Source organism: Macrobrachium rosenbergii, chromosome 6 (assembly GCF_040412425.1).
Source record: "Macrobrachium rosenbergii isolate ZJJX-2024 chromosome 6, ASM4041242v1, whole genome shotgun sequence".
Lineage (NCBI taxonomy): Eukaryota > Metazoa > Arthropoda > Malacostraca > Decapoda > Palaemonidae > Macrobrachium > Macrobrachium rosenbergii.
In genome coordinates, this window is record NC_089746.1 from 20,488,760 (window position 1) to 20,516,740 (window position 27,981).

At 45.2% G+C, this 27,981-nt stretch overlaps 2 protein-coding genes across 2 annotated transcripts; both read left to right on the forward strand.

Annotated features, from left to right (window-relative positions):
- The first annotated feature begins 3,504 nt into the window (after positions 1-3,504).
- LOC136839809 (uncharacterized) lies at positions 3,505-5,480 on the forward strand. The gene is made up of 3 exons (XM_067106139.1): positions 3,505-3,762; positions 3,931-4,855; positions 5,287-5,480. The coding sequence occupies exons 1-3, from the start codon at positions 3,505-3,507 to the stop codon at positions 5,478-5,480; spliced, it is 1,377 nt and encodes a 458-aa protein (XP_066962240.1).
- Positions 5,481-6,008: 528 nt separating this feature from the next.
- LOC136839810 (uncharacterized) lies at positions 6,009-11,071 on the forward strand. The gene is made up of 2 exons (XM_067106140.1): positions 6,009-7,247; positions 10,928-11,071. The coding sequence occupies exons 1-2, from the start codon at positions 6,009-6,011 to the stop codon at positions 11,069-11,071; spliced, it is 1,383 nt and encodes a 460-aa protein (XP_066962241.1).
- Positions 11,072-27,981: the final 16,910 nt, after the last annotated feature.

Here is a 27,981-nt window from a genome sequence, read left to right on the forward strand (position 1 = left end):
GCCACTGAGCCTTACAAATAAATGGATGCTGTTAATTACAGTTATTTATGAAGTCCGTTGCTCTCCTAGTATCCTAATACAATATGAACTCTGTGTTTTGAACGGTATACTATAAATGTCATCTCTGCTTTATACACTGATGCACCATTAAGTAGTTAAGCCTCATATAGGACACTTCATCTCCAAATACAGCGGCTCAGCCAGCTCCATCTTCTGATTTAGAGCCATCTGTTTAGATATTCTTCAGGGAATTTAATTTTTCATCATGTTATAAAAAATAAATCTGCTCTGATCACCTCCTGACTGTTGCTTTTTATTTTCTTTGAGCAATATGAGATTTCTGGTATGATGCTTGTTTGGACAGATGTTGATCTCATTTTGCCAATTTTTTGAAGGTGAATTGTTGCAACATGAAGTATCTTAGTCATATTCGTAAATACCTCCCCCAAGAATCTTGAAGGTTAAATTTGGAGGGGAGCTTTCTACTTGTACAGTAAAGCACAGTACAAGTTCCTCTCTTTTAAGCTCTTAAGGAAGTTGATTACAGTCAACATAGAGGCTTTCAATAATTGGCAGAGTTCTAAAAGCTACAAAGCATATTTGATGACCCATGGTGTATACTGTACTGCATCCGATTCTTTCAGTTTGGACTGGCATTGTTGATTTTATCTAATGGCCATAGTCCAGTTTAGACCTGCATAAATCATTTTTATATAAGTAACTTACCATGTAATTACATTGCTATTAGTTCCTACTTTTGCGGCAGCTAAAGTTTTAAAAATTTCGTGGTAGCGCTCATATTGTTTTGGTGTAGGCAACAGACCCCACCCACTTTCAGGGAAGAATAGTTACAATCGGTTCAGGTATTCAATTCGTTCCTGCTGATCGTTGACTGAACATCGGTCGCTGGGTAGCTTTTGTTTTAATTTGTTTTCAGTCAAGAGTGGATGAGCCGGTTGTTTGGGGACATTGCCAAATTTGGTGAAGTACATTGTAGTTTTTGGTACCGCCAATCGGCTTTTTCCTTAATTTTGACTGGATATGTCAGACTCGATTGCTCATAGTATTAGGTATTGCAGCAAGGGCTGCAAGACAAGACTAACATCTGCTAAGTATGACACTCATACTATCTGCACCTCTTGTAGAGGGCAAAATTGTTCTCCTGACATTAACTGTGATGAGGGTAAGGAGTGGTATCATGGGAAATGGAAGACTTTAAATTCTCATTTAGCGAGACTTCAAAGAGACAGAGAGAGAAAGGCAGCTGCTAAAGCCGAGGTTAGGTTGCAGCATTCTCCAGAGGTGTCTGTCCTTTCAACTCCTATGACAGCTTTTCCCCTATTCCAAGTCCTCTATCTTTACCTGTAACTCCTTTACCTGGCTCCCTACCTCCCAAGCCCAGTGCCTTAGCCAGCCTTGAAGCCCGAGTAGGTAAGAAGTTTAGCGTTACGGTAGATACCGTAACCCAATTGGGCGCTTCTGTTAAGATCTTGATGAATGAATTGAGTGCAAAAAGTGTTAGTGAAAGTGTTGTGTCAGTGGAGGAGGTGGCTACTCGTCCTGCCGATGCTCCTAGACCTAGGTCCTTGTAAAACTCCCCTGAATCTGGGAGGAGGCAAACCGAACTTCCAAGGGAGGTCAGTGGGGTTTGCCCACGGGTAGTTGCCCCTTCAGTTGAGCCTGTTGCAGGTCCCATGTATCAACAGACAGCCACTGGAAAGAAGTCTTACAGATCTCCTAAACTCGGTCCCTGTCAGACTCCCCTAAACCTGGGAGGAGGCATACAGTCGGTCCATGGGAGTCCTCAGGGGCTTTTGCTCCGGATAGTTACTCCTCTCGATCCTGCTGTCGGCAGTTTTCAATGGACAGCCATTGATAAGGCTTAAGAGTATATGTGCATGCTGTATCACCGAGGGACCCCGATTCCGATGTGGGCAGGAGGCGCAGTCATAACGTAAAAGTCAGCAGCTCCCGAGTGCAATCCTCTGCTTAAGTGTAAGCGTTCCAGAGATCTAGGACAGATTTCTGAACCTTCTAGCAGCTTCTGGGACCAGGAAGAGGCCCTGATGTCCCCCGAGTTGCTTGTACCCCAACTCTCGTTGAGGAAGAGCACCAATCGGCCAGTACCAGCTGAGCTCCCAGAGGGGGTGCGTTCAGCGTCGGCCGAGCGCCCAGTGAGGGGAGGCAGTATTATGGCTGATTGCATGTCTGGCGCCAGGTGTTCGGCTGGCTGCAAGCTGCCAGTTGGTGATACAGCCATACATTTCAAATGTTCGATAGCAGTTGAATGCCCGGTGACGTATGTTGATGCAGTGGATTACAAGAGCCTGAGTGGAGGTGAACGTGCTTTCCATGGTGAACACTTCAACCACTGTTTGGCTCCCAATTGTCTTATGCGGGCGATTGCTCGTCTGGCACCCGGCGGTCGGCTGGCAACAAGCAGCCAGTGGGTGGTATTACAGTAAATTTTAACGTTCGGTAGCACTCAAATGCCCAGTGACATACTTTGGTGCAGTGGATTACGAGCACACGAGTGGAGGAGAACGCACTGTCTGAGCCAAATGCTCCAGCTATCATTTGGTGCTGATCGTCCTACATCAGTTCGCCCTACTAAACGACCTCTTACCAGGAAGCGTTCTGTACCAAATCAGACTTAATCAAGTGTTCTCAGGACTTTGATGGTTTGTTGGTTTTGGCGAATTCTTCTGTGATGTCTCGCCAGACTCAGTTGCCACTCCCTCCGCTGTTCTATCCCAGACAGTAGGAGGGAAAGTCGCCTACATGTCCTCCTGTCTGAGCCGAGATCTTCACGTGGATTTTTAAAATATTGTCTACCGTGAAAATTACTCGCCTGACATTGCTAGGTACCTAGTGAAAAAACTACAGACATCTATCCGACAACACCAGTCCATATGGAAGATATGGCTAGATTATATCCAAACCGAGTACCTAGTTGAGATTTTTATGGAAACATTTTCAAATTTTTTCATACAGTAAAGCCCCCATTTTCACTTATACAACTTACCCGGTAGTCACATATAGCTGTCGTCTTTGACATCACGGCAGTATTTCAAATTTCGCGCTAGCGCTAGCGTTACGACAGGTGATCCCCCTACCCCCGCCCTCTATCGGGGTATCGGGAACCATTCCAAGAACATGTCATTTAGTTTTTGCCGTGCCGAACCGGTAACACAGTTCCGCTGCTGGTGGTATTTCTCAACAATTCGAACTTGTAGCTCCTTTTTTGGTGAAGTACTCTGTTTGTTGTTCTTTGCTGGCGCTAGTTATTGCTTTAGCGTTGTTCTTAGTTAGACTATTATGTCTGATTCAGGTTCTAGTGGTATCCGGTTTTGCAGCAAAGGCTGCAAAACCAGGCTTGTTAAGCTTAGTTTAGACCCACACACTTCTTGTTTTTCATGCAGGGGGCAAAAATGTTCTGCTGACTTGACTTGTAACGAGTGTGAACTACTAACTTTGTCTGACTGGAGTGCTTTGGGGAAGTACATGAAGAAGTTAGAGAAAGATAGGATAAGGAAGGCCTCTTCTAGGTCTTCGAGGTCAGGAGGTAGTCAAGAGGTTTTCGTAAGCCCTATTAACCCTGCTCCCCCTGTAGTTCCTGTAGTTTTACCTGCCCCGGACACCGTTTCTCCCAATCCTGATACCGTGTCAGTCCTTAATGCTTTTATGTCTACCATGCAGAAAATGGGAGACAATTTGCAGCGGTTAGTAGAACGCAGTGATAGTGAAAGTGTTGTGCCTTGTGTAAGTGTTGTGGAGGAGGTAGCTTCTCGGCCCATTCACGCTCCCAGGTCTAGGCCCCTGTCAGGCTCCCAGGTTCCAGGGAGAAGGCATGCCGAAAGCCGAAAGGAGGTGAATGGGACCTGCTCCTGAGCAGTTGCCCCCTCAAGCAGTCCTGTTGCCGCTTCCCAGGCTGCTGGCCCTCACCACCGAAAAGGTGAGGAGCAGATAGTGTCGAGTGGATCCAGTTGGAGTTCCTCTCCTCCTAGAGGATGGCGTTTTCGCGACGCTTCCAGACCTTTGAAGAGGTCTCGTCAGCTGTCACCTTCGAAGATTCCTAAGAAGAAGGCGCTTCTGGAGGATCCTACCCCTTCCTGTAGCTTTTGGGCAGAACCGGAGAGGCTTTCTTCGTCGGACTCGTCTCATTCGTTTTCGGCCGAGCCTCCTTGTAAGACAGTTGCAGCTGAGAGGTCTGCTTCGTTGGCGCCAGCGACTCCTGTGGCTCTCCCTTCAGCTGTTCCAGTTTCTGTGACTCCTGTTCCTGTGGCGCCTGCTCCAGCATTCGAGGGACCACAACAGCAAGTGATTGACGGAATCAACGCCTGTCTGGACTCGATTTTACAGCTTTTGTCAAAAAGTCAAGTCTCTTCTTTGGCTCCTCCTACGATGCCAGCGGCGCCCACCTCGACTCCTCTTTCAGTCGCCCCGGTAGCGCCACCGCTTGCGCCTCCATTGGCGCCACCTTTGGTTGTTGTACCGACTGCGCCTCCTTTGGCGCCTCCTGTGATGCCAGCGGCGCCCGCCTCGACTTCTCTTTCAGCCGCTCCGGTAGCGCCGCCGCTTGCGCCTCCATTGGCGCCACCTGTCGTGGTGGTACCGACTGCTCCTCCTTTGGTGCCACCTTTGGCTGCTGTACCAACTGCGCCTCCTTTGGCTCCTCCGATGGCTCCTCAACAGGCTCAAGCTCTTTCGGTGACACAGCAAGAGTATGTCACGAGCCTCCCAGTCCCCGTTCGTGTAACTCAGGCTTCAGTTCAGGGGGACTTGGATGAAGACGTAGTCCAACTGGACTTGTCCCCAGTATCTGACGAACACCTCTCGGGCTTAGAGGAGCAGTGTAAGGAGGAGAAGTCTCCCCAACTCTCTTCTTACAAGAAGCTCTTGAAGTTCTTCATTGAGAACTTCCTGATTCGTTCTCGCCCTGCGGCTCCTCCGTCTCCTGGGTCCCAGTACAAGAGGGACAAGGCTTCTTTTTTTTTTCTTCCGACTTTAAGAAAGGCCTTAAGAAGATGGATGCTGGCTGGCCGAGAAGAGGGAACTTGGGAAGAAAGTTTTCTGTCTTCCTCCTTCTCATCGTTCCTTCCGAATCGGAGTTGGTAGTGCGAGACTGGGAAATGTTTTCCCTGGGTGTGGCTGCCTCCGCACAGGGGACTTCTCCAGTCTCGTGGATGCCAGTAGGAGGACCGCACTTAATTTCTGCGAAGGTTTTCTTTACGTCCTCCGAACTGGATCAAGTTTTCAAGAGCGTGTTTCGGACTCTTGAAATAGTGAGCTTCCTGGACTGGGCAATTGCGGCCTTAGCCAGGAAGATGAAGGATTTTGATCTTCCTTCTGAGCTTTTGGATGATGTGGTAGGAGTAGTGGACTGCATTGATAGGGGTATCTGCGACGGTGCAGTAGAACTTGCCTCTTTATTTACGGCAGGAGTTCTTAAAAGAGGCAACTTTGGTGCTCCTTTTTAGCAAAAGGTATTTCTTCAAACCAGAAGTCGGCTCTCCTGTTTTCTCCTTTGAACAAGGCACATCTGTTTCCACAGGAGTTGGTGGCTGTAATTTCCCAGGCGTTAGCTCAGAAGTCAACCCAGGATCTTTTGTCGCAGTCTGCCAAGAAGGCGAAAAGACCTGTGCTTTCTACCGCTTCTGTGCGCGGTGTTTCGTCTCCTGCTGTCACGTTTGGTCAGTATAAAGGGAGATCCTCTAGACGTGTTTTTGGCAGGGCCAGAGGAAAAGGCAAAGCCACGCCTAGATCCTCGACGGTCCCCGAGAAGAAATGAACCTGTTGTCCTCCATTCAGCAGTAGGAGCCAGACTGCAAAGGTTCTGGCAAGAGTGGCAACGGATCTCGGCAGACCCTTGGACGATCCAAGTTTTAAAGGAAGGATATGCCATCCCCTTCCTTTCCAAACCTCCTTTAGTGGAGGCTCCAGTTTCTTTACAGGCGTACTTGCACAACTCCGCGAAACTAGACGCCCTTCGCTCAGAAGTCCGAACCATGCTGGAGAAGGAAGCGATAGAACTGCTTCATGCCCCTCTATCTCCAGGATTCTACAATCGTCTGTTCCTGGTTACGAAAGCCTCAGGGGGATGGAGACCCGTACTGGACGTGAGTGCATTGAATGTCTTCGTTCAGAAGACGAAATTCTCCATGGAAACAAAGCAGTCGGTCTTGGCGTCTTTACATCAGGGGGATTGGATGGTTTCTATAGACCTCCAAGACGCTTACTTTCACGTTCCAATACACCCAGATTCAAGGAAGTTCCTGAGGTTCGTTTTCGAGGGACAGGTGTATCAGTTCCATGCCCTCTGCTTCGGTCTGTCGACGGCCCCGCAAGTTTTCAAGGGTCCTGTTATCAGTAGCCAGACACCTTCACCTGGAAGGAATTCGGGTATCTATGTACCTCGACGATTGGCTGCTCAAAGCGGCGTCGAGGGAGAGCTGTATGGAGGACCTATCAAAGACTCTTCAATTGGCAAAGTCTCTAGGCCTCATTGTCAACGAGAAGAAGTCTTGCCTTACTCCCAGTCAGCAGATTGTCTATTTGGGAGTGAGTCTGGACTCTCAGACTTTTCAGGCTTTTCTGTCCAGTCAACGGATAGCCTCGTGGGAACCTTAGCTTCAGTGGAGAAGTTTGTAAGACTGGGGCGCTTGAACCTGAGGCCACTGCAGTTTTACCTGCAGGAGAAGTGGCCCAGGAAACAGTTCCCGGACTCCTTCACCTTCGCCATTTCGGAAAAGATAAAGGAGTGCCTCCGTTGGTGGAGGTCAGAAGGAAGACTGACACAAGGGCTTCCTCTTCAGCTTCCGAACCCAGACCTAACTTTGTTTTCCGACGCCTCGGACAAGGGCTGGGGAGCGACTTTGGAGACAAGAGAAGTTTTGGGCCAGTGGCAAAGAGAAGAGAGAAGCTGGCATATAAATCGAAAGGAACTAAAAGTGGTTCACTTAGCTCTGTTGGCTTTTCAACAAGAAGTTGAAGGCAAATGTGTCTTGGTCCAGGCGGACAACACGACCGCTCTGGCATACATTCGAAAACAGGGGGGCACTCACTCGTGGTCCCTCTACGAGACCGCGAGGGAGCTACTAGTTTGGGCGGAGGAGATCGGGACCAGACTAGTAACGAGATTCATTCAAGGGGAGAGAAATGTAGCGGCGGACCTTCTCAGCAGAAAGAACCAGGTCCTGTCCAACGAGTGGACTTTACATCCCCTAGTTTGCGAGGAGCTATGGAAGGTATGGGGACGGCCGCTCATAGATCTCTTCGCAACCGACAAAACGACTCGGCTGCCCCTTTACTGCTCTCCGGTTCCGGACAGCAAAGCGATTTTCGTGGACGCAATGTTCATGAATTGGTCGGACCTGGATCTTTATGCTTTTCCCCCGTTCAAGATCCTGCGGCAAGTCATCTCGAAGTTCTCAAGCCATCGGAACGTAAGGATGACTCTGGTGGCTCCATTCTGGCCGTCCAGGGAGTGGTTCCCAGACCTTCTAAACCTCCTGTCAGACTTTCCGAGACTTCTGCTAGAGAGACCAGATTTACTCAGACAGCCGCACTTTCAGAGGTACCACCAAAACTTGTCCGCTCTTCATCTTGTCGCCTGCAGACTGTCAGGAGACTCGTCAGAAAGAGAGGCTTTTTCAAGAGAGGCCGGAAGCTATCGCTGAAGCCCAGAAGAGAATCCTCTGACAATGTTTACCAGGCGAAGTGGACACAGTTTAGGTCCTGGTGCCGAAGAGAAGGCGTGTCTTCTTCTTCGACATCTATAGCCCAGATGGCCGATTGTCTCTTGTTCCTCCACAGAGAGAAAAAGCTTGCTGTGCCTACTATTAAAGGGTGTAGAGCCATGTTGGCTTCAGTCTTTCGACATAGGGGTCTTGAAGTGTCTTTGAATCAAGACCTTTCAGATCTGATTAGATCGTTTAATACGTCAAAGAGAGACCAGAAGAGACCAGTGGCGTGGAATCCTGACGTAGTGCTGAGATGGTTACGGTCGCAATCCTTTGAACCGATGGCGAACATCTCCTTAAAGGATCTCACGAAGAAGACTCTTTTTTTGGTAGCTCTGGCTACGGCCAGGAGAGTAAGTGAGCTACATGCAATAGATAAAAGAGTAGGCTTTGCTAAGGGGAAGGCAGTATGTATGTCTACTCTTGGTTTCTTAGCCAAGAACGAAGACCCGTCAAGACCTTGGCCAAGAGAGTTTGAAATTAAGGACGTTTCCCAATTGGTCGGTCCCGAAGAACCCGAGAGGTAGCTCTGCCCTGTGAGAACTCTCAAGTTCTATGTTCAGAGAACGAAGAAGCTCAGAGTTCCCAGTGACCACCTCTGGTGCTCGGTTAGAGATCCTTCGAGGCCTCTCTCTAGGAATGCCCTTTCCTTCTTTTTGAGAAGCCTGATAAAAGAAGCTCATGAGCATTGTGTTGACTCGGAGATGAGTATTCTTAAAGTAAAGGCGCACGAGATAAGAGCAGTTTCGACTTCTGTAGCCTTTAGCAGAAACTTATCTGTGAAAGACTTGGTTAAGTCCACCTTTTGGAGATGCAAGTCGGTGTTTGCATCGCATTACTTAGTGGACGTGCAAACTGTTTTCGAAAAGTGCAGTACGCTGGGGCCCTTTATTGCGACTGACACGGTGTTGGGGAGGGTGAAAAGGAGTCCGCTCCTTAACTAACATTTTCACCTTGGTGTTGGGGTTGTTGTTTTTTAAGGTTGTCTGGAGATACATGGTGTGGTAGTATCTTCCAGTTTTAATCTTTGGTATTTGGTTTTATGGTAATGTTAGGTGATCCCTCGTTTTGTTGTTCGTCGTACTGCGCCCTGATCAAGGGCATCAGACTTGTCCGTACACAGCCATGTTCTCTACGGCAGGTACTGTTTTTTATTGTGTCCGACACACGGATCCCTTATATCCTCTCGGCACAATATAAAGGCCAGCAGACTACAGAGGCAGTAACCACTGAGTCAGCTACCTTTAAAGGTAAGGAACCTATGTCTAACTTGTTGCAAGTAGATAATTCCAAGAATGATTTTATTAGTTGCCAGTGTCCCACCTCCTCAAGGTGCCAATCAACTATATGTAACTACCGGGTAAGTTGTATAAGTGAAAATGACATTTTATGATAAAATAACGTTTCACTTATACTTACCCTGTAGTTACATAATCATAACCCACCCTCCTCCCTCACCTGGGCAGTTGGGCAAAAACTTATGACGTGTTCTTGAATGGTTCCCGATACCCGATAGAGGGCGGGGTTAGGGGATCACCTGTAAATGAACGCTTAACGCTAGCGAAATTTGAAATACTGCCGTGACGTCAAAGACGACAGCTATATGTAACTACCGGGTAAGTATAAGTGAAACGTTATTTTATCATAAAAATGTCATATTCGTGGTCTCGCGATTTGCGGACTCACCTATTTGCGGATTTCTCTATGGAACATATATACGCATTATTTGCTGAAAATTTGCCCATTTGCAGTAATTTTCACTGAGAAATATTCACTAATTACTGTTGTAAGGGACCGCATGGTGGTCCTAGGGCACACCTGCGTGTGAGTCAGCCAACAGACAAAGCATCCTGCTCTCTCTCCATGCTGTGCATCAGCGGCGATCGCTCGAAGGAACGCAACTTCTCCCATACGACATTCCTGTATATTTCTCTTAACCTGTGAGAGAGGTACGAAATAATGAGCAGGAAGACAAGTACTGCTAGTTTATTGATGAAGCAATCCGCTTATAAAGCGGTGTGCGGACGTCTGCGTACTTCGCAGAGACCCCCGGTACAAAGATTTACAGGTGACCTGAGGTCAAACTGTTTCTCTACAAAAACAGGACAGGTACATACAGAAAACATAATGATTAGTAATGTCTGATGTGTTACAAAAATGCTCTGTTACATATACATAATGCATGGTCACTTGAACAGACAATAAAATATACAATTCACAATAATGATAATATGTGTTTGGTCGACCCTAGGTCGAATGTGAAGGCACCGCAGAAAACGGGATGTTCATTACAGAGAACGCGTTGAGCGGGGACTTTACAATACTCCCCCCCCAAGACGTAGGTAACGTCTGATCAAAGTAGGTATCTGCTGGGGTGACGGAGGGGCCCTCGCTTTCCCAATGTCAACTGGAGGGGTTGGTCGCCTTCCCCGGCGCCCTCTGGAGCGGTGTGTTGGGGTGCCTCCCTGCCTGGTTTCGGGTTTTTCCGGGGACGCCCGCGTCGTTTTTCTGTGCATGGGGCTGGCTGGGGGGTTGCTATATCCTGCGGGAAGCTTTGGGAATCGCCCCCAACGTCCTCCTCCAGGAATGTGGGCTTGAGGCAGTCTACCGATATCCAGTCTTCCCTTCTGTGGACGGCTACCCTGAATGCCTTTTTGTCCCTTTCGAGCACAAGGAAAGGTCTTCTGTAGGGCGTGGTTAAGGGTGGCCGCACGGCGTCGTCCCTAATGAAGACGTGGGTGGTGGAGGACAGACTGGGAGGCATGAAGGGGGATGTCCTGTCGGTGTATGAACTCTGGCAAGGGGCGAACTTCCCAACCCTGTCACGGAGCCTCTGCATTGCTGTCATCCCTGTCCTCTGTGATGGGTTCCCCGGGACTACCAGGGTCTCCCCGTAGACTTTTTCTGCTGAGGAGGGGTCGCCGTTGGCTCTGGGGGCGGTTCTCAATCCGAGGAGGACCCAGGGCAGCTGGTACTTTCAATTCTTGGAGGTGCAACAAGCCATGAGGGACACCTTCAGGGACCTGTGGAACCTTTCCACCATTCCGTTGGCAGTGGGGTTGTAGGCAGTGGTGCTGTGATGAGTGGTCCCCAGCAGGCGTGCCAGGGCAGTCCACAGCTCGGATAGGAAAGCGGGACCTCTGTCTGTTGTTATGTGGTCCAGGATACTGAACCGGCTGATCCAGCTGGAGAGGAGGGCTTCTGCACATGCACTAGAGGTGGCTTCTTCCATGGGCGTAGCTTCGGGACACCTGGTGGAGCGGTCGACGACTGTTAGAAGGTATCTTGCTCCTCCTGATGGGGGAAGAGGACCCACCACGTCGACGTAGGTGTGCCCGAAGCGTCTCTTCGGCTGGGGAAACTCACCCACCCCAAACTCGGTGTGCCGCCCTGCTTTGCTGGCCTGGCACTGCATGCATTGCCTTGCCCAGGCTGTTGCGTCCTTCCATATGCAGTGCCAGACGAGCTTCTCTGTCAGTAGCTTGGCCGTCGTCCTTCGGGAGGGGTGGGATAGGCCGTGGAATACGTCAAAGACCAGCCGACGTCTGGAGGCGGGCACCAGTGGGCGGGGGCGGCCAGTGCTCACGTCGCTCAGCAGTGTTGACCCTCCAGGGCTGAGGGGCACGTCCTCCCACTTCAGCAACGTGACGGCTGTGCGGTAGGCTGGGGTCTCTGGGTCAGTGGGCGAGGTCCTCATAGTCGATCCCAAGCTGCACTGTGTCGATCTCGATCCTCCAGAGGGCGTCGGCTATTGGGTTCTTGCTGCTGGGCAGGTATTTGATGGTGCAGGTGAACTCCACGAGGTGCCGCTGCTGCCTAGAGGACCATGCGCCCCCCAGCTTCGTGAAGGCGTGGACCAGCGGCTAGTGGTCAGTCCAAATCGTGAAGGGCATACCCTCCAGGAGGAACCTGAAGTGACGTACCGCCTGGTATACTGCGAAGAGTTCCCTGTCGAAGGTGCTGTAGTGGGACTCGGTGGGGCTGAGTTTCCTGCTGAAGAAGGCGATGGGTTGAGGGGTCCCGCTGATGACTTGTTCCAGGACGGCTCTGGAGGTGACATTGCTGGCGTCTGTCGTCAGCTGGAGGGGGCACTGGTGTCCTGGTGGGCCAAAGACGTTGCCTTGGCGAGGGCGACCTTCGTCAGTGAGAAGGCTGTCTGCTGGTCGGGGCCCAACACTAAGGTCTTTGGACGACCCTTGAGGACCTCCGTCAGGGGGGCCATGGTGTGCACGATCCCCGGGATGAATCTCCTGTAGTAGTTGACCATTCCGAGGAGTTCTTGTACGGCCCTGATGAAGGTAGGGTTGGGGAACCTCTTGACAGCCTCGACCTTCGACGACATTGGGTGGACGCCCCCTGGGGATATCTCTTGGCCCAGGAATAACACCTCGACGCCAAAGGTGTACTTGTCAAACCTGACGACGAGGCCACTCTCCTGCAGGCACTGCAGGACCTTCCGGATGTGCCGTAGGTGTTCCTTTTGGGATCTGAAAAAAAATTAGGATATCATCGACGTAGCAGACGCAGAAGTCCAGGTCCCCCAGGATGCTGTCCGTCAGCCTCTGGAAGGTCGCGCCCGCGTTCCTCAGGCCGAAGGTGGAGAAGGCAAAGACGTAGGACCCAAAGGGCGTGACGATGGCGGTGTTGGGGATGTCTTCTGGTGCTACTGGTACCTGAAAATATGATTGTAAGAGATCTAACTTTGAGAATATTTTGGCCCCGTGGAAGGGGGCAGTTAGGTCCTGCATGTTTGGCAGAGGGTAGTGGTCAGGTTCTGTAGCGAGGTTGAGCCGCCTGTGGTCACCGCAGGGCCTCCAGGTGCCGTCCGCTTTCTGTACCATGTGAAGGGGGGAGGCCCATGGGCTGGGAGCATTTCTGCATATGCCCATCCTTTCCATCGCAGCGAAGGCCTTCTTGGCCTCCTGAAGGCGCTGTGGGGAAGCTGTCAGAACTTCGTCTGCATCAGGGGGCCCCTTTGTTTTGATGTGATGATATACAGTAAACCCCCCATATTCGCGTTCTCATGATTCGCGGACTCACGCATTCGTGGGTTTCTCTGTGGAACATATCTAGCCATCATTCACGGAATATTCGCCCATTCGCGGTATTTTTCACTGAGAAATATTCACTAATTACTGTATTTTCATATAATTTTCATGAATAAATGCACTTTTTGTGATAAAACTATTAAAAACTCAGGTATATGCATTTTTACAGGGTTTTTCTGTGTTTAAACTATCAAAATGGGCAGTTCTAAGTGTTTTTAGAGGGGTTGTAAGTATTCACGGATTTTAGCTATTTGCGGGGGGGGGATGTACCCCCCGCAAATATGGGGGGTTCACTGTATCCCGTGTTTGGCAGGGGCCCCGGGCACCTGGCGAAGCTTGGGTTTGAAGACTTCCAGGAATTCCTTCAGGAGGGAACCATACTGGTGGGGCGCGATGGAACAGACGGCGGGCTCCCTGGGGCCCGGTGACAAGGGCAGGGACTGGCAGGACTGGGTGTTCAGCAGGCGTTTGCGGCCGACGTCAACTGCCAGTCCGAAGTGGCGAGGAAGTCTGCACCCAGGAGCAGGGTCCTAACGTCCACGGCAATGAATTTCCACCTGTACCTCCAGCCAAGGATGGAGATCGACAGGAGCTTGGTGCCGTAGGAGAGGATGGGGGACCCATTGGCGGCCGTCAGGGAGGCAGTCGGGTCCGGCAGGTGTCTGCGGTCCTTTCTTGAAGGCGGGAACACTGACCGCATGGCTCCAGTGTCAATCAACATCATCCTGCTGGAGATGGTGTCACGGACGTAAAAGCCTACTGGGGCGGGGCCCCTGGGTGTTTCAGTTGCTGCTGCCATGGCAGCCTGTGTGGGTGGCCACCGCCTCCCCCATTTTTTGGAGGGAAGAAGAGGCAGGGGGCTTCGCATCTCCGGGCAGCTTTCCCGAACCTCTGGTGGTAATAGCAAAGCCATGGCCTCTCCTTGTGCTGGTGGGATGGCTCTTCTGGGCAATGACGTTGACGGCCTCCATGGTGGGGTCCTCCAGCTGGAGGCAGTTGATGGGGTGTGTGGGCGTGAACACTCGCTTTGCCGCCTTTGTGGAGTCCATCAGCTGCTGCACCACCCTGATCAGGTCCTAGATCAGCAGGGTGTATGCCTCTGTGATCTGCTCACGGACCTCCAGCAGTAGCTGCCGCAGGAAGATCTCCCTTGACAGGCTGATTTTGCGCCTGCCGCTGCTGTCAGTCTTAGGGGGGAGGAGGAGGAGGAGGTCCTGGAGGGCACGCCACGTCTCCAAGAGGTTTCCCTCCTGCTGGGGGTTGAGGGCGAGGTCAAGGGCACGGGCAGCTCTCTTGGAGACCGGCAGGGAGCAGGTCCTGACGAGAGTGGCTTTTAACTCCTGGAAGGTGGCGGGCTCGACATCGTCATTAACCACAGGGCGATTTTCTTGTATATCTCCTCCGGGAGGGCGTTGATGGCGATGTCCTCCTTCAACACCTTGTCAGTGAGGCCTGCTACCCTGAATTGCCCCTTGACCCTGTAGAACCTGGACGCTGCGTTTTGATGGGTGAATGGCGGCAGTCTTATGCTGAGGGCCGGCTTTGTTTGGTCTGTCGGGGGGTTCATCACGCGGGGTGCAGGTACCGGCGTGGAGGAGTGCGCAGGAGGGGGTTGCGCGAGGAAGATGTCTGCCTCCGAGAAGTTCACAGTAATTTGTATGTGTTTGGGAATGTCTGCGTCCATGCTCATTCCGAGCTCTCACTTGGAATGTGAGGGAACACTCGCGTCAATACACGCTTGGGAGCGTGCCGAGTGGGTCCGCTAATGACGCTGGTGACTGTCGACGAGGGTTGGTAACGCCCCAGCGCTTTGTTGGAGCCCTGTAGTTAGTCCGTTAGGGGCGTGGGTTGGTTCATCGGGCCAAGACTTAGTCACCGTTTGGGTCCGTTAATGGCTTCCGGGAACCACTCCGGTGTCACCTCTGTGAGAGAGGTGCGAAATAATGCGCAGGAAGGCAAGTACTGCTAGTTTATTGATGAAGCAATCCGCTTATAAAGCGGCTTGCGGACATCTGCGTACTTCGCAGAGACTGCGGATACAAAGATTTACAGGTGACCTGAGGTCAAACCATTTCTCTACAAAAACAGGACAGGTATATGCAGGAGACTAATGATTAATAATGTCTGATGTGTTACAAAAATACTCTGTTACATATACATAATGCATGGTCACTTGAACAGACAATAAAATATACAATTCACAATATAATGATAATAATGTGTTCGGTCGACCCCAGGTCGAATGTGAAGGCACCGCAGAAAACGGGATGTTCATTACAGAGAACGCGTTGAGCGGGGACTTTACAAACCATTGTTGTCTCGATTCATTTACAGTCACCACTACTTGCATTGCTGTGCAAACATTCCGATCATGTACTCATAATGTTCCACCGAATCTTCTGTATCAAACTGTATGTATGTTCCTGTCTGTGAAGACGCCAAACATCTCGCCATTTTACATACAGTATATTACGCTACTGCATTGTATTCATTAATTTGTCTTGAGTCTCATGCAAATGTCCATATGTGGAATTTCCTGGCCTTTCCATGGATACATGTTTTATCATTGTACGTTTATTGTCTCTCACAATCGCCATCTGTTTGTTTGTCGACAAGCACAGATGTCTGAAACATAATCTCTGTCTTGTCTTGTCTGTAACAACCTCAAAGATTCTGTACATTCATTCAGTAAGGAACCGGCAATAAACTAGAGAACACCCTGCCAGCATGTCACTCAATACCTTCCTTACACTCGTGACCCCGGAGTGACCCGAAGGAGCCAATGGTAGACATCCGACCCACGATGACAACCCACGTGCCAATGAATCCTTCGCCGCCGCCTCCACTCAGCCTCCCGCAATTCCTGAGCCTACAGTAGATGTTCGACCCTCCGAAATGACCCACCCACTCCCACTCTCTCTCCCTCCCGTGCGTCAGCAGTGATTACTCGAAGGAACGCAACTTCTTCCATACAACATTCCTGTATATTTCTCTTAACCATTGTTGTCTCGATTCATTTACAATCACCACTACTTGCATTGCCATGCAAACATTCCAATTATGTACTCATAATGTTCCACCGAATCTTCTGTATCAAACTATGTATGTTCCTGTTTGTGAAGACTCCAAACATCTCGCCATTTCACATATATTACGCTACTGCATTGTATTCATTATTCTGTCTCGAATCTCATGCAAATGTCCATATGTGGAATATCCAGGCCTTTCCATTGGTATATGTTTTATCATTGTACGTGTATCATGTTTCTCACAATCGCCATCTGTTGTCTGTCGACAAGCACAGATGTCCGAAACATAATCTCTGTCTTGTCTTGTCTGTGTGTAGAAACTACATTGTGGCTCGCAACAGCCAGTAACAACCTCGAAGATTCTGTACATTCATTCAGTAAGGAACCAGCAATAAACTAGACAACACCCAGCCAGTATGTCACTCAGTAGCTTCCTTACACTGTATTTTCATGTCAGTTTCATGACTAAATGCACTTTTTGTGATACCGTAAAACTATTAAAATACTCAGGTACCCAGGTAGTGCTCGAGTTACAATAATTCGCCTTATGGTAATTCAATGGGGTAAGCAATTTTAATACTGATATCACAATATTTAGAAAATATTTTTAAATTTCCTGTGGACACAGGCAGCAGCGTACAATCAGGCAGCGCGGGAGACCAAAGTGCAATAGACCTCCTCCTTTTCCTCCATCTCTTTATCCCATCTTCTAGTTAAAAAGGTAAAAGAGAATGATAAAGGTATTGTTAGTAACATTATACTCTTGCGTAAATGCGTACAGCCATAAACAACCGAACAAGAAACTGTTCTTTTGCTTTTAACCAGATCGGATAACAACAGCTGTTTTGCTTCTATTTCAACCATCGTATGGTAATAAACAATTACCATAGTTATAATACAAATGAAGTTAAGCAGAATAAGACTGATATATTTTTACATTATACCCATATTCGGTATGGATAAAACTCGGCAAGGAAATATACTGGTAAATTTAAACTGCAAGTTGTAGCTGAAGCTGACTATAAATTATGATGCATCGGCAACATGGATGAAACTCGACCATAATTAAAATTGGAGAGGAAGTATTTTAATCAAAACTGCTGGGCATGAAAGAACACATATTACTGCTATTTTTACGCCGTTAAATGATAAATACGTAAAGCTCACATTATGATGAAATCAAGTGAAAATAGAGACCAGAATCTTGATTTTTTTTTACACAAAACAAACATGCCCCAAACGGCTAACGTCATCTATTAACGAAAAAATAGCTAAATTAATTTCACAATGAGACATATTTAAGGCCCCTTATAAATAAAGTATCTAGAGATTCATTTACGCTAACTAGAAGCAAGAAAAGAGCTCTGAACTGAGTTAAACATGGCGAAATAAACTTACCACGTAATCGATTTCCAAACCAAAACATTGATCGCAAAGTATAATACAAAAGCAATATAATATATACAATATTATTGGATACAGTGAATTAAAGCATAACATTTTAAAAGATCCATGGAAAAGATGCATATTCGTTATGCTGATGTTTGTATAAAACAATATGTGAATATAGAGTACAGTATAATGCAGGCTGGGCTACCGTATATGTATACAATATACCATAGTGTAGGCTAAGCTAATTCTTGTTTGTTATTCAATATCTCTTTGTATTGAATTATCGTACATCACTCTGCATGAACCTCCAGAATTAGCTGGTATTAATAATTACTATACTGTGTATGTATAGAGTATACTTTATAGTGTAGGCTAGGCTACCATATTTGTATACATGGTACTGAATACCATAGTGTAGGCTAGGCTATATTCGAGATACGGTTTTTCCAACAAACGATGGGTTTTTTTGGAACCTAACCCCATCATAAGTAGAATAATACCTGTATAAATATTTTTAGAGTTTTTTTGTGTTTAAACTATCAAAATAGGCAGTTCTAAGTGTTTTTAGAAGGGTTCTAAGTATTCGCGGATTTTAGCTATGCGTGGGGGGGGTGTGTGGTATGCATCCCCCACGAATACGGGGGGGTTACTGTATACTGTACTCTACCTTTTTGAAGACAAAGGCCTTGCTGTTACAACTGTCATGGCATACAAGGCAGTAGTAACGGAACCCTTGCTTTTTGGATTCGGTATTGACTCTAGTATAGAAATTGTGACTTCTCTTCTCCGGTCTTTTGCACTACAAAGACCCACTCACGAAAGGCTTCCAGTTACTTGGTCCTTGAGTAAGGTGGTTAGACTTCTGTCAACCCCTCAATTCAACGGACCCAATGCAACCACAACTCAATGCTGCAAAAGGCGATCTTCTTGAATGAGTTAACTTCAGGAGCTCGTATTAGTGAACTGGGCTCTCTTAGGCAGGTATGATACATCATGCAAACAGCTGACCATCAATTATTATTGTTCCCTGGTCCATCTTTCCTAGACAAAAATAAGAATCCTTTAAGAAGGAAGTCTCCTATTTTGATAAGAAAACTCAGTTTATTAGACAAGACATTATGCCTGGTTCAAGCACTTAAAGGTTACCTAGAAGTCACAGCAGACATCCCAGAGGGTCCAATTTTCCTACACCCTAGCACAAATAAACCACTCTCTGTACAAAGGCTGAGAATAATTTTGGTGTCCCTCATTAAAAAAGCAAATCCATACTCCTTTCCTAGGTCACATGATATTAGGAAAGTAGGCATGTCGTTGGCCTTCTTCAGAAATGTCTCTTTTGAAGAAGTCTCCGAATGTACAGGATGGTCATCAGAGATAGTAGTCGAACCCTGGTATTCGTGGGGGATAGGGACCATAACCCCCCATGAATAACTAAAATCTGTGAATACTTGACACCCCCTCATATAGCTATTCTTTCATATCTTCATCAGCAAGAGAAGTACTCCTGCTTCAGAAAGCAGTGGTCTCTTCAGTTAAGAAAAATGCAATAGAACAGATGTTAATAAATTCACCGGGGTTTTACAATTGACTTTTTCTGGTGCCAAAGGTGTTTGGTGGCTGGTGCCCAGTTCTAGTTGTATGAAGACTCAATAACTCCATTTGTTTCTTGCCATTCTCCATGGAATCATCCAGCACGGTGCTAGCAGCTATCCAGGAGAAAAACTGGATGGTATTAGTGGATGTGCAAGATGCATACTTCCACATACCGATAAAACCTCAGTCACAAAAGTTCCTTTGATTTGCTTCCACAGGAAAGCTATTCCAGTTCAAGGCTCTTTGTTTCAGCCTATGTACAGTGCTTCAAGTTCACGAGGATTTTGGCACCAATAGGGGGATGGTGTCATTTTTTATGGGCAAGAATTCTTCTCTTCTTATCCTACTGGCTAATGTTGGCCAGTTCTTTCGATAGGATTCTAAGGGCCACGGATATCTTGCTGGGCGTTATGATAAATTTTCAGAAGTCTGCCCGGGCTCCTAATCAGTCCATTCTCTATCTGGGGATAAGATAGACTCACAATTTTTGGGCTTTTCCAGCTTTTCCATCAAGAGAGGTGAGCAGACAACTTCTTATAGTTTCTCAGATAATTTTAGCCATTAAGCAAACTTCCTGCGAGGCAATGGCTTTCTTTGTTGGGAAAAATGGCCTCTGAAGAATTTGTCAAACTAGCAAGGCTCAGGATGCCACTAGTTCGGTTTTATTTGAAAGACTTGGGATAGGAGCTCTCTTGATTGATTATGAAGTTAGGTCTTGAAGACCAAGTGCCGGAACCCATCAGGATTATTCAGCGCCATAATAAAGGTGAAATATATAAATTAATGATATGATTGATAATGAATAAGTGAATGATGACACACTAGTAAAATTCATTAGTAAAATATGAACGTAAAAAATGAAGAATGATATTGGATAGAACCAGCAAAAAATAAATATATATTAAACTTATATATTCAAAATATATACTTAGTATATAAAATAAATATGACTAAAATCTTTATTAAATATACTAAGATCATATCATTAAAATAACCAGATTCTTTCAGATAACCCTTAAGGTTATCTCCTCCACGTGATCATTTAAAATTTTCAAAATAGTCTTCCTCCCAATTAGTAAGTACTTTGCCCTAAGGCAATTAAATTTAGGACTGCACCAGCATGTGCTCAACGGATAGCTGACCACCACAGTGAGCCCAAAATGGGGCATTGGTTCCCTCTAAAATATAGCTATGAGTGAAACAGGTGTGCCAGTCCTAAGCCGTGTTAGGATGATCTCAAAACTCCTGTTACGATTAAAACCCGAACTTCAAAAATCGATACCTCTTTTAATGTTTCTGTACTTCCTATTTGTGGATGAAATGGGGGAAGTAACCTCTGCTGCCATTTTGTACGATCCATTTTGTACGAATGTATCATCTGATAACTGGACACATATCCAAATGTGGCACCTTATTAGTTAAGAAATCACATCTTGTGGCGTCGTTTGCTTTACTATCAGCCAGTTCATTCCCTTCTAGACCAGTGTGCCCAGGAATCCAACAGAACTCTACTGATTTGTGGCAAACGGAAAGATAAAAAGCCATTCCTGAGCCTTTTAAATTAAGGGACAGGTAGGGTTAAACTTCCTTAGGGCTTGTAAAACACTCCTTGGTCACTGTATATTACTGTGGATTTAAATTTCTTATCAGATGCAAGATTTAAAGCATCAACTATGGCTGTTGCTTCAGCAGTGAATATGGATGAGGTGTCTGATAACTTTTTTATATATGATTCCCCCTCACACACCACTGCACATCCTACTCCATCTTCCAATTTTGATCCATCAGTATAGATTTTCCTGTCATTTACATGCCTCTCATCATGCTCCAAAAACTAGTTTCTGACTTCTTCTTCCAAACAATCTTTCTTCTTTGTCTCTTTAATGCAGACATCTATTGCTGGAATAAACCAAGGAGGGATAGCAGGATGTTTAACTTTTAGGATCTTGTGCATTTTTATGCTTTCATCCTCCAGTTCACCCAGCTGTCTGATTTGAAATGGTATTGAAGATCTAGATCCAAAAAGCCTTGAGTCACACTGTTTTAAGATCTCAAAAGAAGGATTCTCCTTTGAGCTTTTCAGTCACATGGTGTATCTCAGACCTAGTTCATACCTCCTTAAGTTCAGTGGTAGCTGATGGGAGTCTACATAAATACTTTCAATGGGTGAAGTTCTAAAAGCTCCAGTGCAGATCCTTAGCCCCATATTATGCACAGCATCCAATTCCTGAAGTTTAGTCTTTGAAGCAGAAGAGTATACTTGGCAGCCATAGTCTAACTTAGATAAACATACTGCATTATAAAGCCTTAACAACGATTTCTTATCAGCACCCCAATTAAAAGTAGATTCTACTTTCAAAATATTTAGTGATCTCTTCACTTTCACTTTTAACTGGTCATTATGATTATTCCAAGTGAGCCTTTCATCAAATATCATTCCTAAAAATTTTACTTCAGTAGAGTAAGGTAAAATAATTCCATTTAAGGTAAGAGTTGGAATTGTTTCCTTAGTTCGGCATCTGCAGAACCGAACAGCAACAGTTTTAGATTCTGAAAATCAAAACCCTTGCTCATTAGCCCACTTGCTTACTTTATGGATGGCTCTTTGCATGAACCTGTTAGTAGGTGCTGCATCATATCCTGTGCACTACAGAGCCAAATCATCTACAAATAAAGAGCCTTTTACTGGTGGTGATATCTTTTCTAATACTCCATTAATGGCAATAGCAAAGAGTGACACTAAGGACACTACCCTGAGGAACTCCCTCTTCTTGTAAGAAAGGTTGTGGTACATGATTCCCAACTCTTACCTTTATATATCTTTTTGATAGAAACGAATTGATGAATGTGATGATTTTTCCTTTAATGCCCATCTTATACAACTTTTTTTATAATACCACAACACCATGTGGTGTCACATGCCTTTTCCAAATCAAAGAAAACTCCTATTGTTTAGCTCTTTTTAGCAAAACCTTGTTGTATTTGGTTTGAGAGCCTGAGCAAGGGATCTAGAGTAGATCTACTTTTCCTAAGGCCAAACTGGAATGGAGAAAGCAATTTATTTGTTTCTAAGTGCCATACAAGTCTGGTGTTAATCATCTTTTCCATCAGCTTACAAACACAACAGGTGAGAGCTATTGGTCGGTAGCTGCCGGGTAAAACAGGATCCTTGTTTGGTTCTTCATAGGGAGGATTAATGATAATTTCCAGCTCTTAGGAATAATACCAGTTTCCCAGATTTCATTTATTATATCTAAAAGAAATTTCTTTTACTTTTCAAGGAGATGCTTCAGCACTCCATAAAGTATTTTATCTCCACCAGGGGCTGATGGTTGGTATTATGCAAGGCATCTTTGAGTTCCTGCAGTGTAAATTTTGCATTATATGGTTCAAAATTGTTTTCACTTGAATCAATAGAAATCACAGCAGGCTTGGGCAGTTCCACTCCTCATACTTTTTGTAGCTTTTCTAGTGATCTTTCTCATACTACTGCAGGTTTTGTTCCACCAAGGAACTGCTGGTCTAGAGGACTTCCCTTTTTTGTTGTTGGAAAAGGGGCAATTGCACTGTTGATGGTGATGGCATTGAAGTAATTATATGCGTCTGAGATGGATGGAAATGATTTTACATTCTTGTCCATGAGAACAGACTCATTAAATTTCTTCCAGTCTGCTTCGTCTACCTTCCATTTGAGAGGTGACTAAGAGGGCTGATTTTTAACTGTTTTTATATGAATTGGGAATTGGTCACTCTCATTTGGATATTCATTTACTGACCATTCATAATCAATGTGAACACTAGATGAGCAAAAGCTCAGATTGATAGCCGAATAAGTATTGGAGTAGATGTTATGGTAAGTCATGGCTCCATTATTGAGTATAGTGATATTATGATCATCCATAATATCCTCCAACATCCCACCCATGGCATCTGTCGTGTTCCTACCCCATATGGGGTTGTGAGCATTAAAGTCACCAAGGAGGAGGAAATGAGTATTAAGCTGATTGATCAGTAAATGAATATCATTATAAGTGAAATCCAAATGAGGAGGAAGATAGAGGGAGCAAACTGTAATTTGCTTGTCAAAAATGAAGGTTGCTGCTACAGCTTGGAGATGAGTATTATTTGATAGCAAGAAGTGTTGCAACGACTTATGCGCGATAATTGCTGCACCTCCCTTGGCTTTATCTCCGATTGGTGGTGGAGAATTGTATATTCTGTAATTAAACCCAGGATTATATTGTGTGCTTCCAAGCTTAGTTTCCTGGAGACATACAATACCTGGGCTATGGTCATGGAGCAGTACCTTCAGCTCATACAATACCTGGGCTATGGTCATGGAGCAGTACCTTCAGCTCTTCATTTCAAGCCCTAAGACCTCAATAGTTCCATTGCAGTATTGATGTGAAAACTACTTTTTAGGCTTGGTAGAAGGCCCGTTGGATGGAGTCTTCTCATCTACTCTTTTGTTTATGAGTATTATCAAGAGATGATTTGGAGAGGACTGGTCTTGACAGGTTTGGTTTATTATCTGTTGATTTACTGTTGTCATTTTGTTTCCCTTTCTTGTCAGTTTGTTTAAATTCAGGCTGGGGTTCTTGCATCGAGCTTAGTACTTCGTGTCGATTACTAAGTGATGCATGTTTAATTGAAGGAGAGGATGATGGGGAGTGTCTCCTCTTTTGGTGCTTTTGCTCCTCAGTCTCCATTAAATCAGGCAGAGACTCTGCCTGAGACAATTCCAAGGTGGTTGGGTTAAGTGCCATCTTATCCTCCTTGGAGGCTTGTGCTCTAGCCTCAACAGACTGAGCACCTGACCCAGATGCCTGGACCACTACCACAGGGGTTGATGCACCTGCTACATTAGAGGGTGCTGCCACTGCACCCCTAATGGTAGATAGGGGTAGTGGCTTAAGAACTTCAGCATAGCTCCTAGGGTTGTTGACCTGATTGTCTTTTTGCAGAACAGATACTTATATGCTCTGCATTGCCTTTATTAAATGCAGACAGTTCAAATTTGTAAAAATCACAATTTTTGTTATTGGATTCATGTTCCAGTTGACAATTAACACATTTTGCTTTTCTGTTGCATTCATCATCATGTTGGACACCAGAGTAGTTTATACAAATTTTTGCATTTTTGCAGTTTTTTGATGGGTGGCCAAACTTAAAGCAATGATAGCACTGCATTGGTCTTTGCTGGAAACAACGTACTCGTACCTTTTCATTTTCAAATATGACATGAGAAGGTACTTCAAAGTCTACAAAGGTTAAAATAAGCATGTTGGCAATAGCTGCCTTTTTCACTCTCCAAACTGAAGTGGGACTCATTTCTAGAATTTCTTCTTCTGTCATGTCATAAAGGTTTTTATCAAATAGTACTCCTCTCCCATAACTAAAGCTTAAGTGGGGCTTGATCTTCATAATCATTTCATCATTTTTTATGTCTAAGTGTCAGCATATATGCTTGGGTTTTTGGATTTCTGAAGACACCTGCAAAATTTTTAGTAGTTATAATTTTCCTCCTTGGCTGAAGCTACCACCCACATAGGAGGTTTAAGAGTCCTTATTTCTGCATTCTGGTTTCTCTCTGGCTTATCCAAGCCCATTTAGATGGCACGTAAACGTCTATGTCTTTGGGAACTTTGTATGTTAAGGCTCCTCATACTGTAGCTTGACCTATTTGTATGGCACTTATCATACTACTGTACTAGCCTTTAGAGCCTCATCATGCCTACTAAGGGTAACCCACGCTTCCCATTTAGATTCAATATCAATAAAGTTCATGCTGATTTCTACAACAGTTCCAAATGATTTCAGAGCTGTCAAGATCATTTCATAATCACAACAGACTGGTAAGTCTTCGATATGGAGTATTCTCAAATTTTTCACACAACCTGGCTGTGTTGAGGATTTAATTTTGGATGAAGATTTCTTAGAGAAGTCCATGTCCTTGATTGAAGTCGTCATCAATGAAGCATGGCTAGAGGGTCCTGGGGAAGGGAAGTCAGGAGGGGATCAGGATATTTGTTATTACTGCTTTTTGTCAATTTATTTTTCGAGAAGTCGTCAACATTTGGAGAAATTTCAATCTCCAACGTGGATGCAAAGGTCGTCGTCTGTGCCAGAACAGCACCATCAAATCCTTATAAATGCTAGACATAAAGATTTGAGGGGGGTAAAAAAAAAAATAATAATAAACCTGAAAACCTTAAAAAGATATCAGCACCCTTTCATGGGGATTATTCTTCCACCAATGGCACAAGTGAGAACTGACTCCCAAATGTCTGCGTCCCTACCCTACCCCACGGGATGGCACAACATGACTATAGTGGCCCAAGTGTAAGCCAAACCTGCTTGCTAGGACCGAAGGTATTATGAGAATACTATCATCCCAACTCTAATCGTGTTATGGGCAAACCGGATAGAATGCCGAGAGTCTTATCCTCAGAACCAGACCTTCCTGGAATCCATGGTCCAACCATAAAGAATAGTCCGCCTGATATCTCAGGTCCGAACACTATCAGGCAGCTGATGGTCCTACCACAGTTCCCACCATTTAGCTTCGAATATAAACCCAATCCCAGTTATATCTTTTCCTGTTTATCAGGTCCAATAAATTTTAGCAAAAGCGGAAAATTCCACAAAAATTAATTCAAAGAAATATATAATGGTCTATGGGACTCTTGGACTCAAACCTGAGAACAGATCCCTGGGGTTCAAGAGCCCCCTCACCACATCAAGGTGGTCCCAAATTGAGGGGGAGGAACTCTCTTCCAGACTCACATTTAGTCCCTGCTCAGTTCAGCCTTTCAGACATATTAGCATGGTAGATAGATCATAGGATAATTCTGGCAGGTTTATTCCTAATAGTAATGAACTCAGACCTCATCTTGTTTTCAAACACTTCAGTGAAAGGTTTGAGAGCCTCTTTCTTGGAGATCTAGTAATATCAGCAATAAGGTCTTTAGAGGAAAAAAGAGTTGCATATAAGCAGCCTTGAAATCTTGGCTACATGGAAGTTGTCCTCAATGTGAACATCAGATCAGGGACAAGATCATAGGGGTGTTTTCAGACAATATGACCTTAATGGCTTGTGTCAGGAATGAAGGTGGCATGAAGTCAAGAGATGCTCCTAAGAGCAGAGAAATTCTTTCGGCAGAAGTGAGGAACATAGTATTTGTTCCTAAGTTCATTCCGGGGAAAGAATGCTTTGGTGGATCAGATGATTATGAAAGGCCAATTTCTGTCTATGGAGTGGTCACTACATCAGCAATTATGCCCGCCACTATGGAGGCTGTCGGAAACTCCAAATGTGGACTTAATTGCAATGGTATGAACAAGAAACTGCCAGGCTGTCATTCCTCCCAAATCGATAATGGAGGAAATTAGAGTTTTGGAACAAACAAGACCAAGATAATGAGGTATGTCACCTCCTATGGGGGACATTAGTGATATCATGATCTGTGGGGTTGAGTTTACTGAGAGGAAGCTTGGGAATGTTCTTGGGAGTAGCATATAGAAATATGATTAGACTATCCTGACAAAGACAAAGGCACACTACAAAACCTAGTCAGCCTTGTCATATTCTACTATATCTAATCAAGGTAACAACTTGAAAGTTGAGGTAAAAAAATCTTTTAATATCTCATGGCATGATCTTTATGAATACCCACAGGAGATCAGAGTTGTCTTCTCTCTGTGAACCAGGCAAAGAAATAGAATGGCAATAACCATGCAGTAATGTTTACCTTTGCCAAAAGCTATGTTCCAACCTGTATTGATGAGTCTCACTCTAGAATCCAGGTAAAATCATTCAAGATTAATATATGAATTAACTTTAAATATAACAGTGAATATGATCAGATTAATAAGCGATACTTACATACTTGCATGAATTGTTTGCAGACATTCACAGTTTTCAGTGTGAAGACGCATAGTGAGTATAGCTAGCATGGCTCCATTGCATAGCGTCACGTGCCTAGCATCACATCCGGTGTGAAAGGGCCTTTATGCCTTGCTCTCACGCACAAAGGTTTAGTTTAAATGTTTGTTAGTTTCAATGTGCAGATACCAAAATGTAGCACAAGACAAGAATGGGACGACTTTTCCTTTCACTAGATTACTGCTAAATATCTGGTGTATCATGTTGGCTGCAATACCAGGTCTTATTTACTTAATGGATTACTTGTCAAGAGGCAGACCTCAAACTGTCTTTTAAATGGAGGTGCCAGTGTCAACCACTTGCGCAGTTCATTACATATACCTGTATTCACCAATTTTGAACACTTAGAAATTCAAACTGTTCTTGTAGGAGTTAAACCTTTACTAGAATTGGCTACAACACAGAAGCCTACAAGTTACATATACAATAGTATGCCAAACCTTTTGCTATACTGTAGTAGCATAGGCTACTCCTGCCTGATAAACGGTCATCAGTATTAACTTGCAATATTTTAGAGGTTGCATACAATTACAGGTTGACCATCACTAATCTGGCATCATTGGGACCTGGAGGGTGCCGGATTAGCCAGTTTGCCGGATTAGCCATTTATTAGGCTAGAATACACTAAACCTAGTAGCTAAGCACCTCATCTTAGAATTAAAATATCCCATAAATCAGTACAAGTTGGTTAATAAAGAAAAGACAATTATCAAATACAGGTAGTGCTTGAGTTACGATATTTCGAGTTTCCGATGGGGTTGGCAATTAATACCGGTACAAAAATATTTAGGAAATATTTTTAGTTTTCACGCAGGCGCAGGCAGCGAGAGAGACCAACTTACAATAGAAAAACTTCTTTTCCTCCATCTCTTTATTCCATCTGCTAGTTAAAAAAGTAAAAGAGAATAACAAAAGTATTGTTAGTAACGTTATACTCTTGCGTAAATGCGTACAGCCATAAACAACCGAACAGGAAACTTGTTTTGCTAATAATCGTATCGGATAACAACTGTTTTGCTTGTATTTCAACTATTGTACGGTAATACACAATTACTGTAGTTATGTTACAAATGACGTTAAGTACTGTACAATAGGACAGATATATTTTTTACACTATTCCCTTATTCGCTTTGGAGAAAAGATTGCCATGGAAACATACTGCTACAGTAACTTTAAGCTGCAAGTTGTAGCTGAAGCTGAGAAAACAATGTTCAAGCTGCTAGTGACTATAA

Bases quoted from the DNA above. Each gene is read 5' to 3' on its own strand.
- LOC136839809 (XM_067106139.1), top strand. From the start codon at position 3,505: ATGAAGAAGTTAGAGAAAGATAGGATAAGGAAGGCCTCTTCTAGGTCT. The intron at 3,763-3,930 runs GTAAGTGTTGTG...GCCGCTTCCCAG, and splicing joins GTGAAAGTGTTGTGCCTTGT to GCTGCTGGCCCTCACCACCG. The intron at 4,856-5,286 runs GTAAGGAGGAGA...CTCTTGAAATAG, and splicing joins CTCGGGCTTAGAGGAGCAGT to TGAGCTTCCTGGACTGGGCA.
- LOC136839810 (XM_067106140.1), top strand. From the start codon at position 6,009: ATGCTGGAGAAGGAAGCGATAGAACTGCTTCATGCCCCTCTATCTCCA. The intron at 7,248-10,927 runs GTATGGGGACGG...CGGCTGATCCAG, and splicing joins TTTGCGAGGAGCTATGGAAG to CTGGAGAGGAGGGCTTCTGC.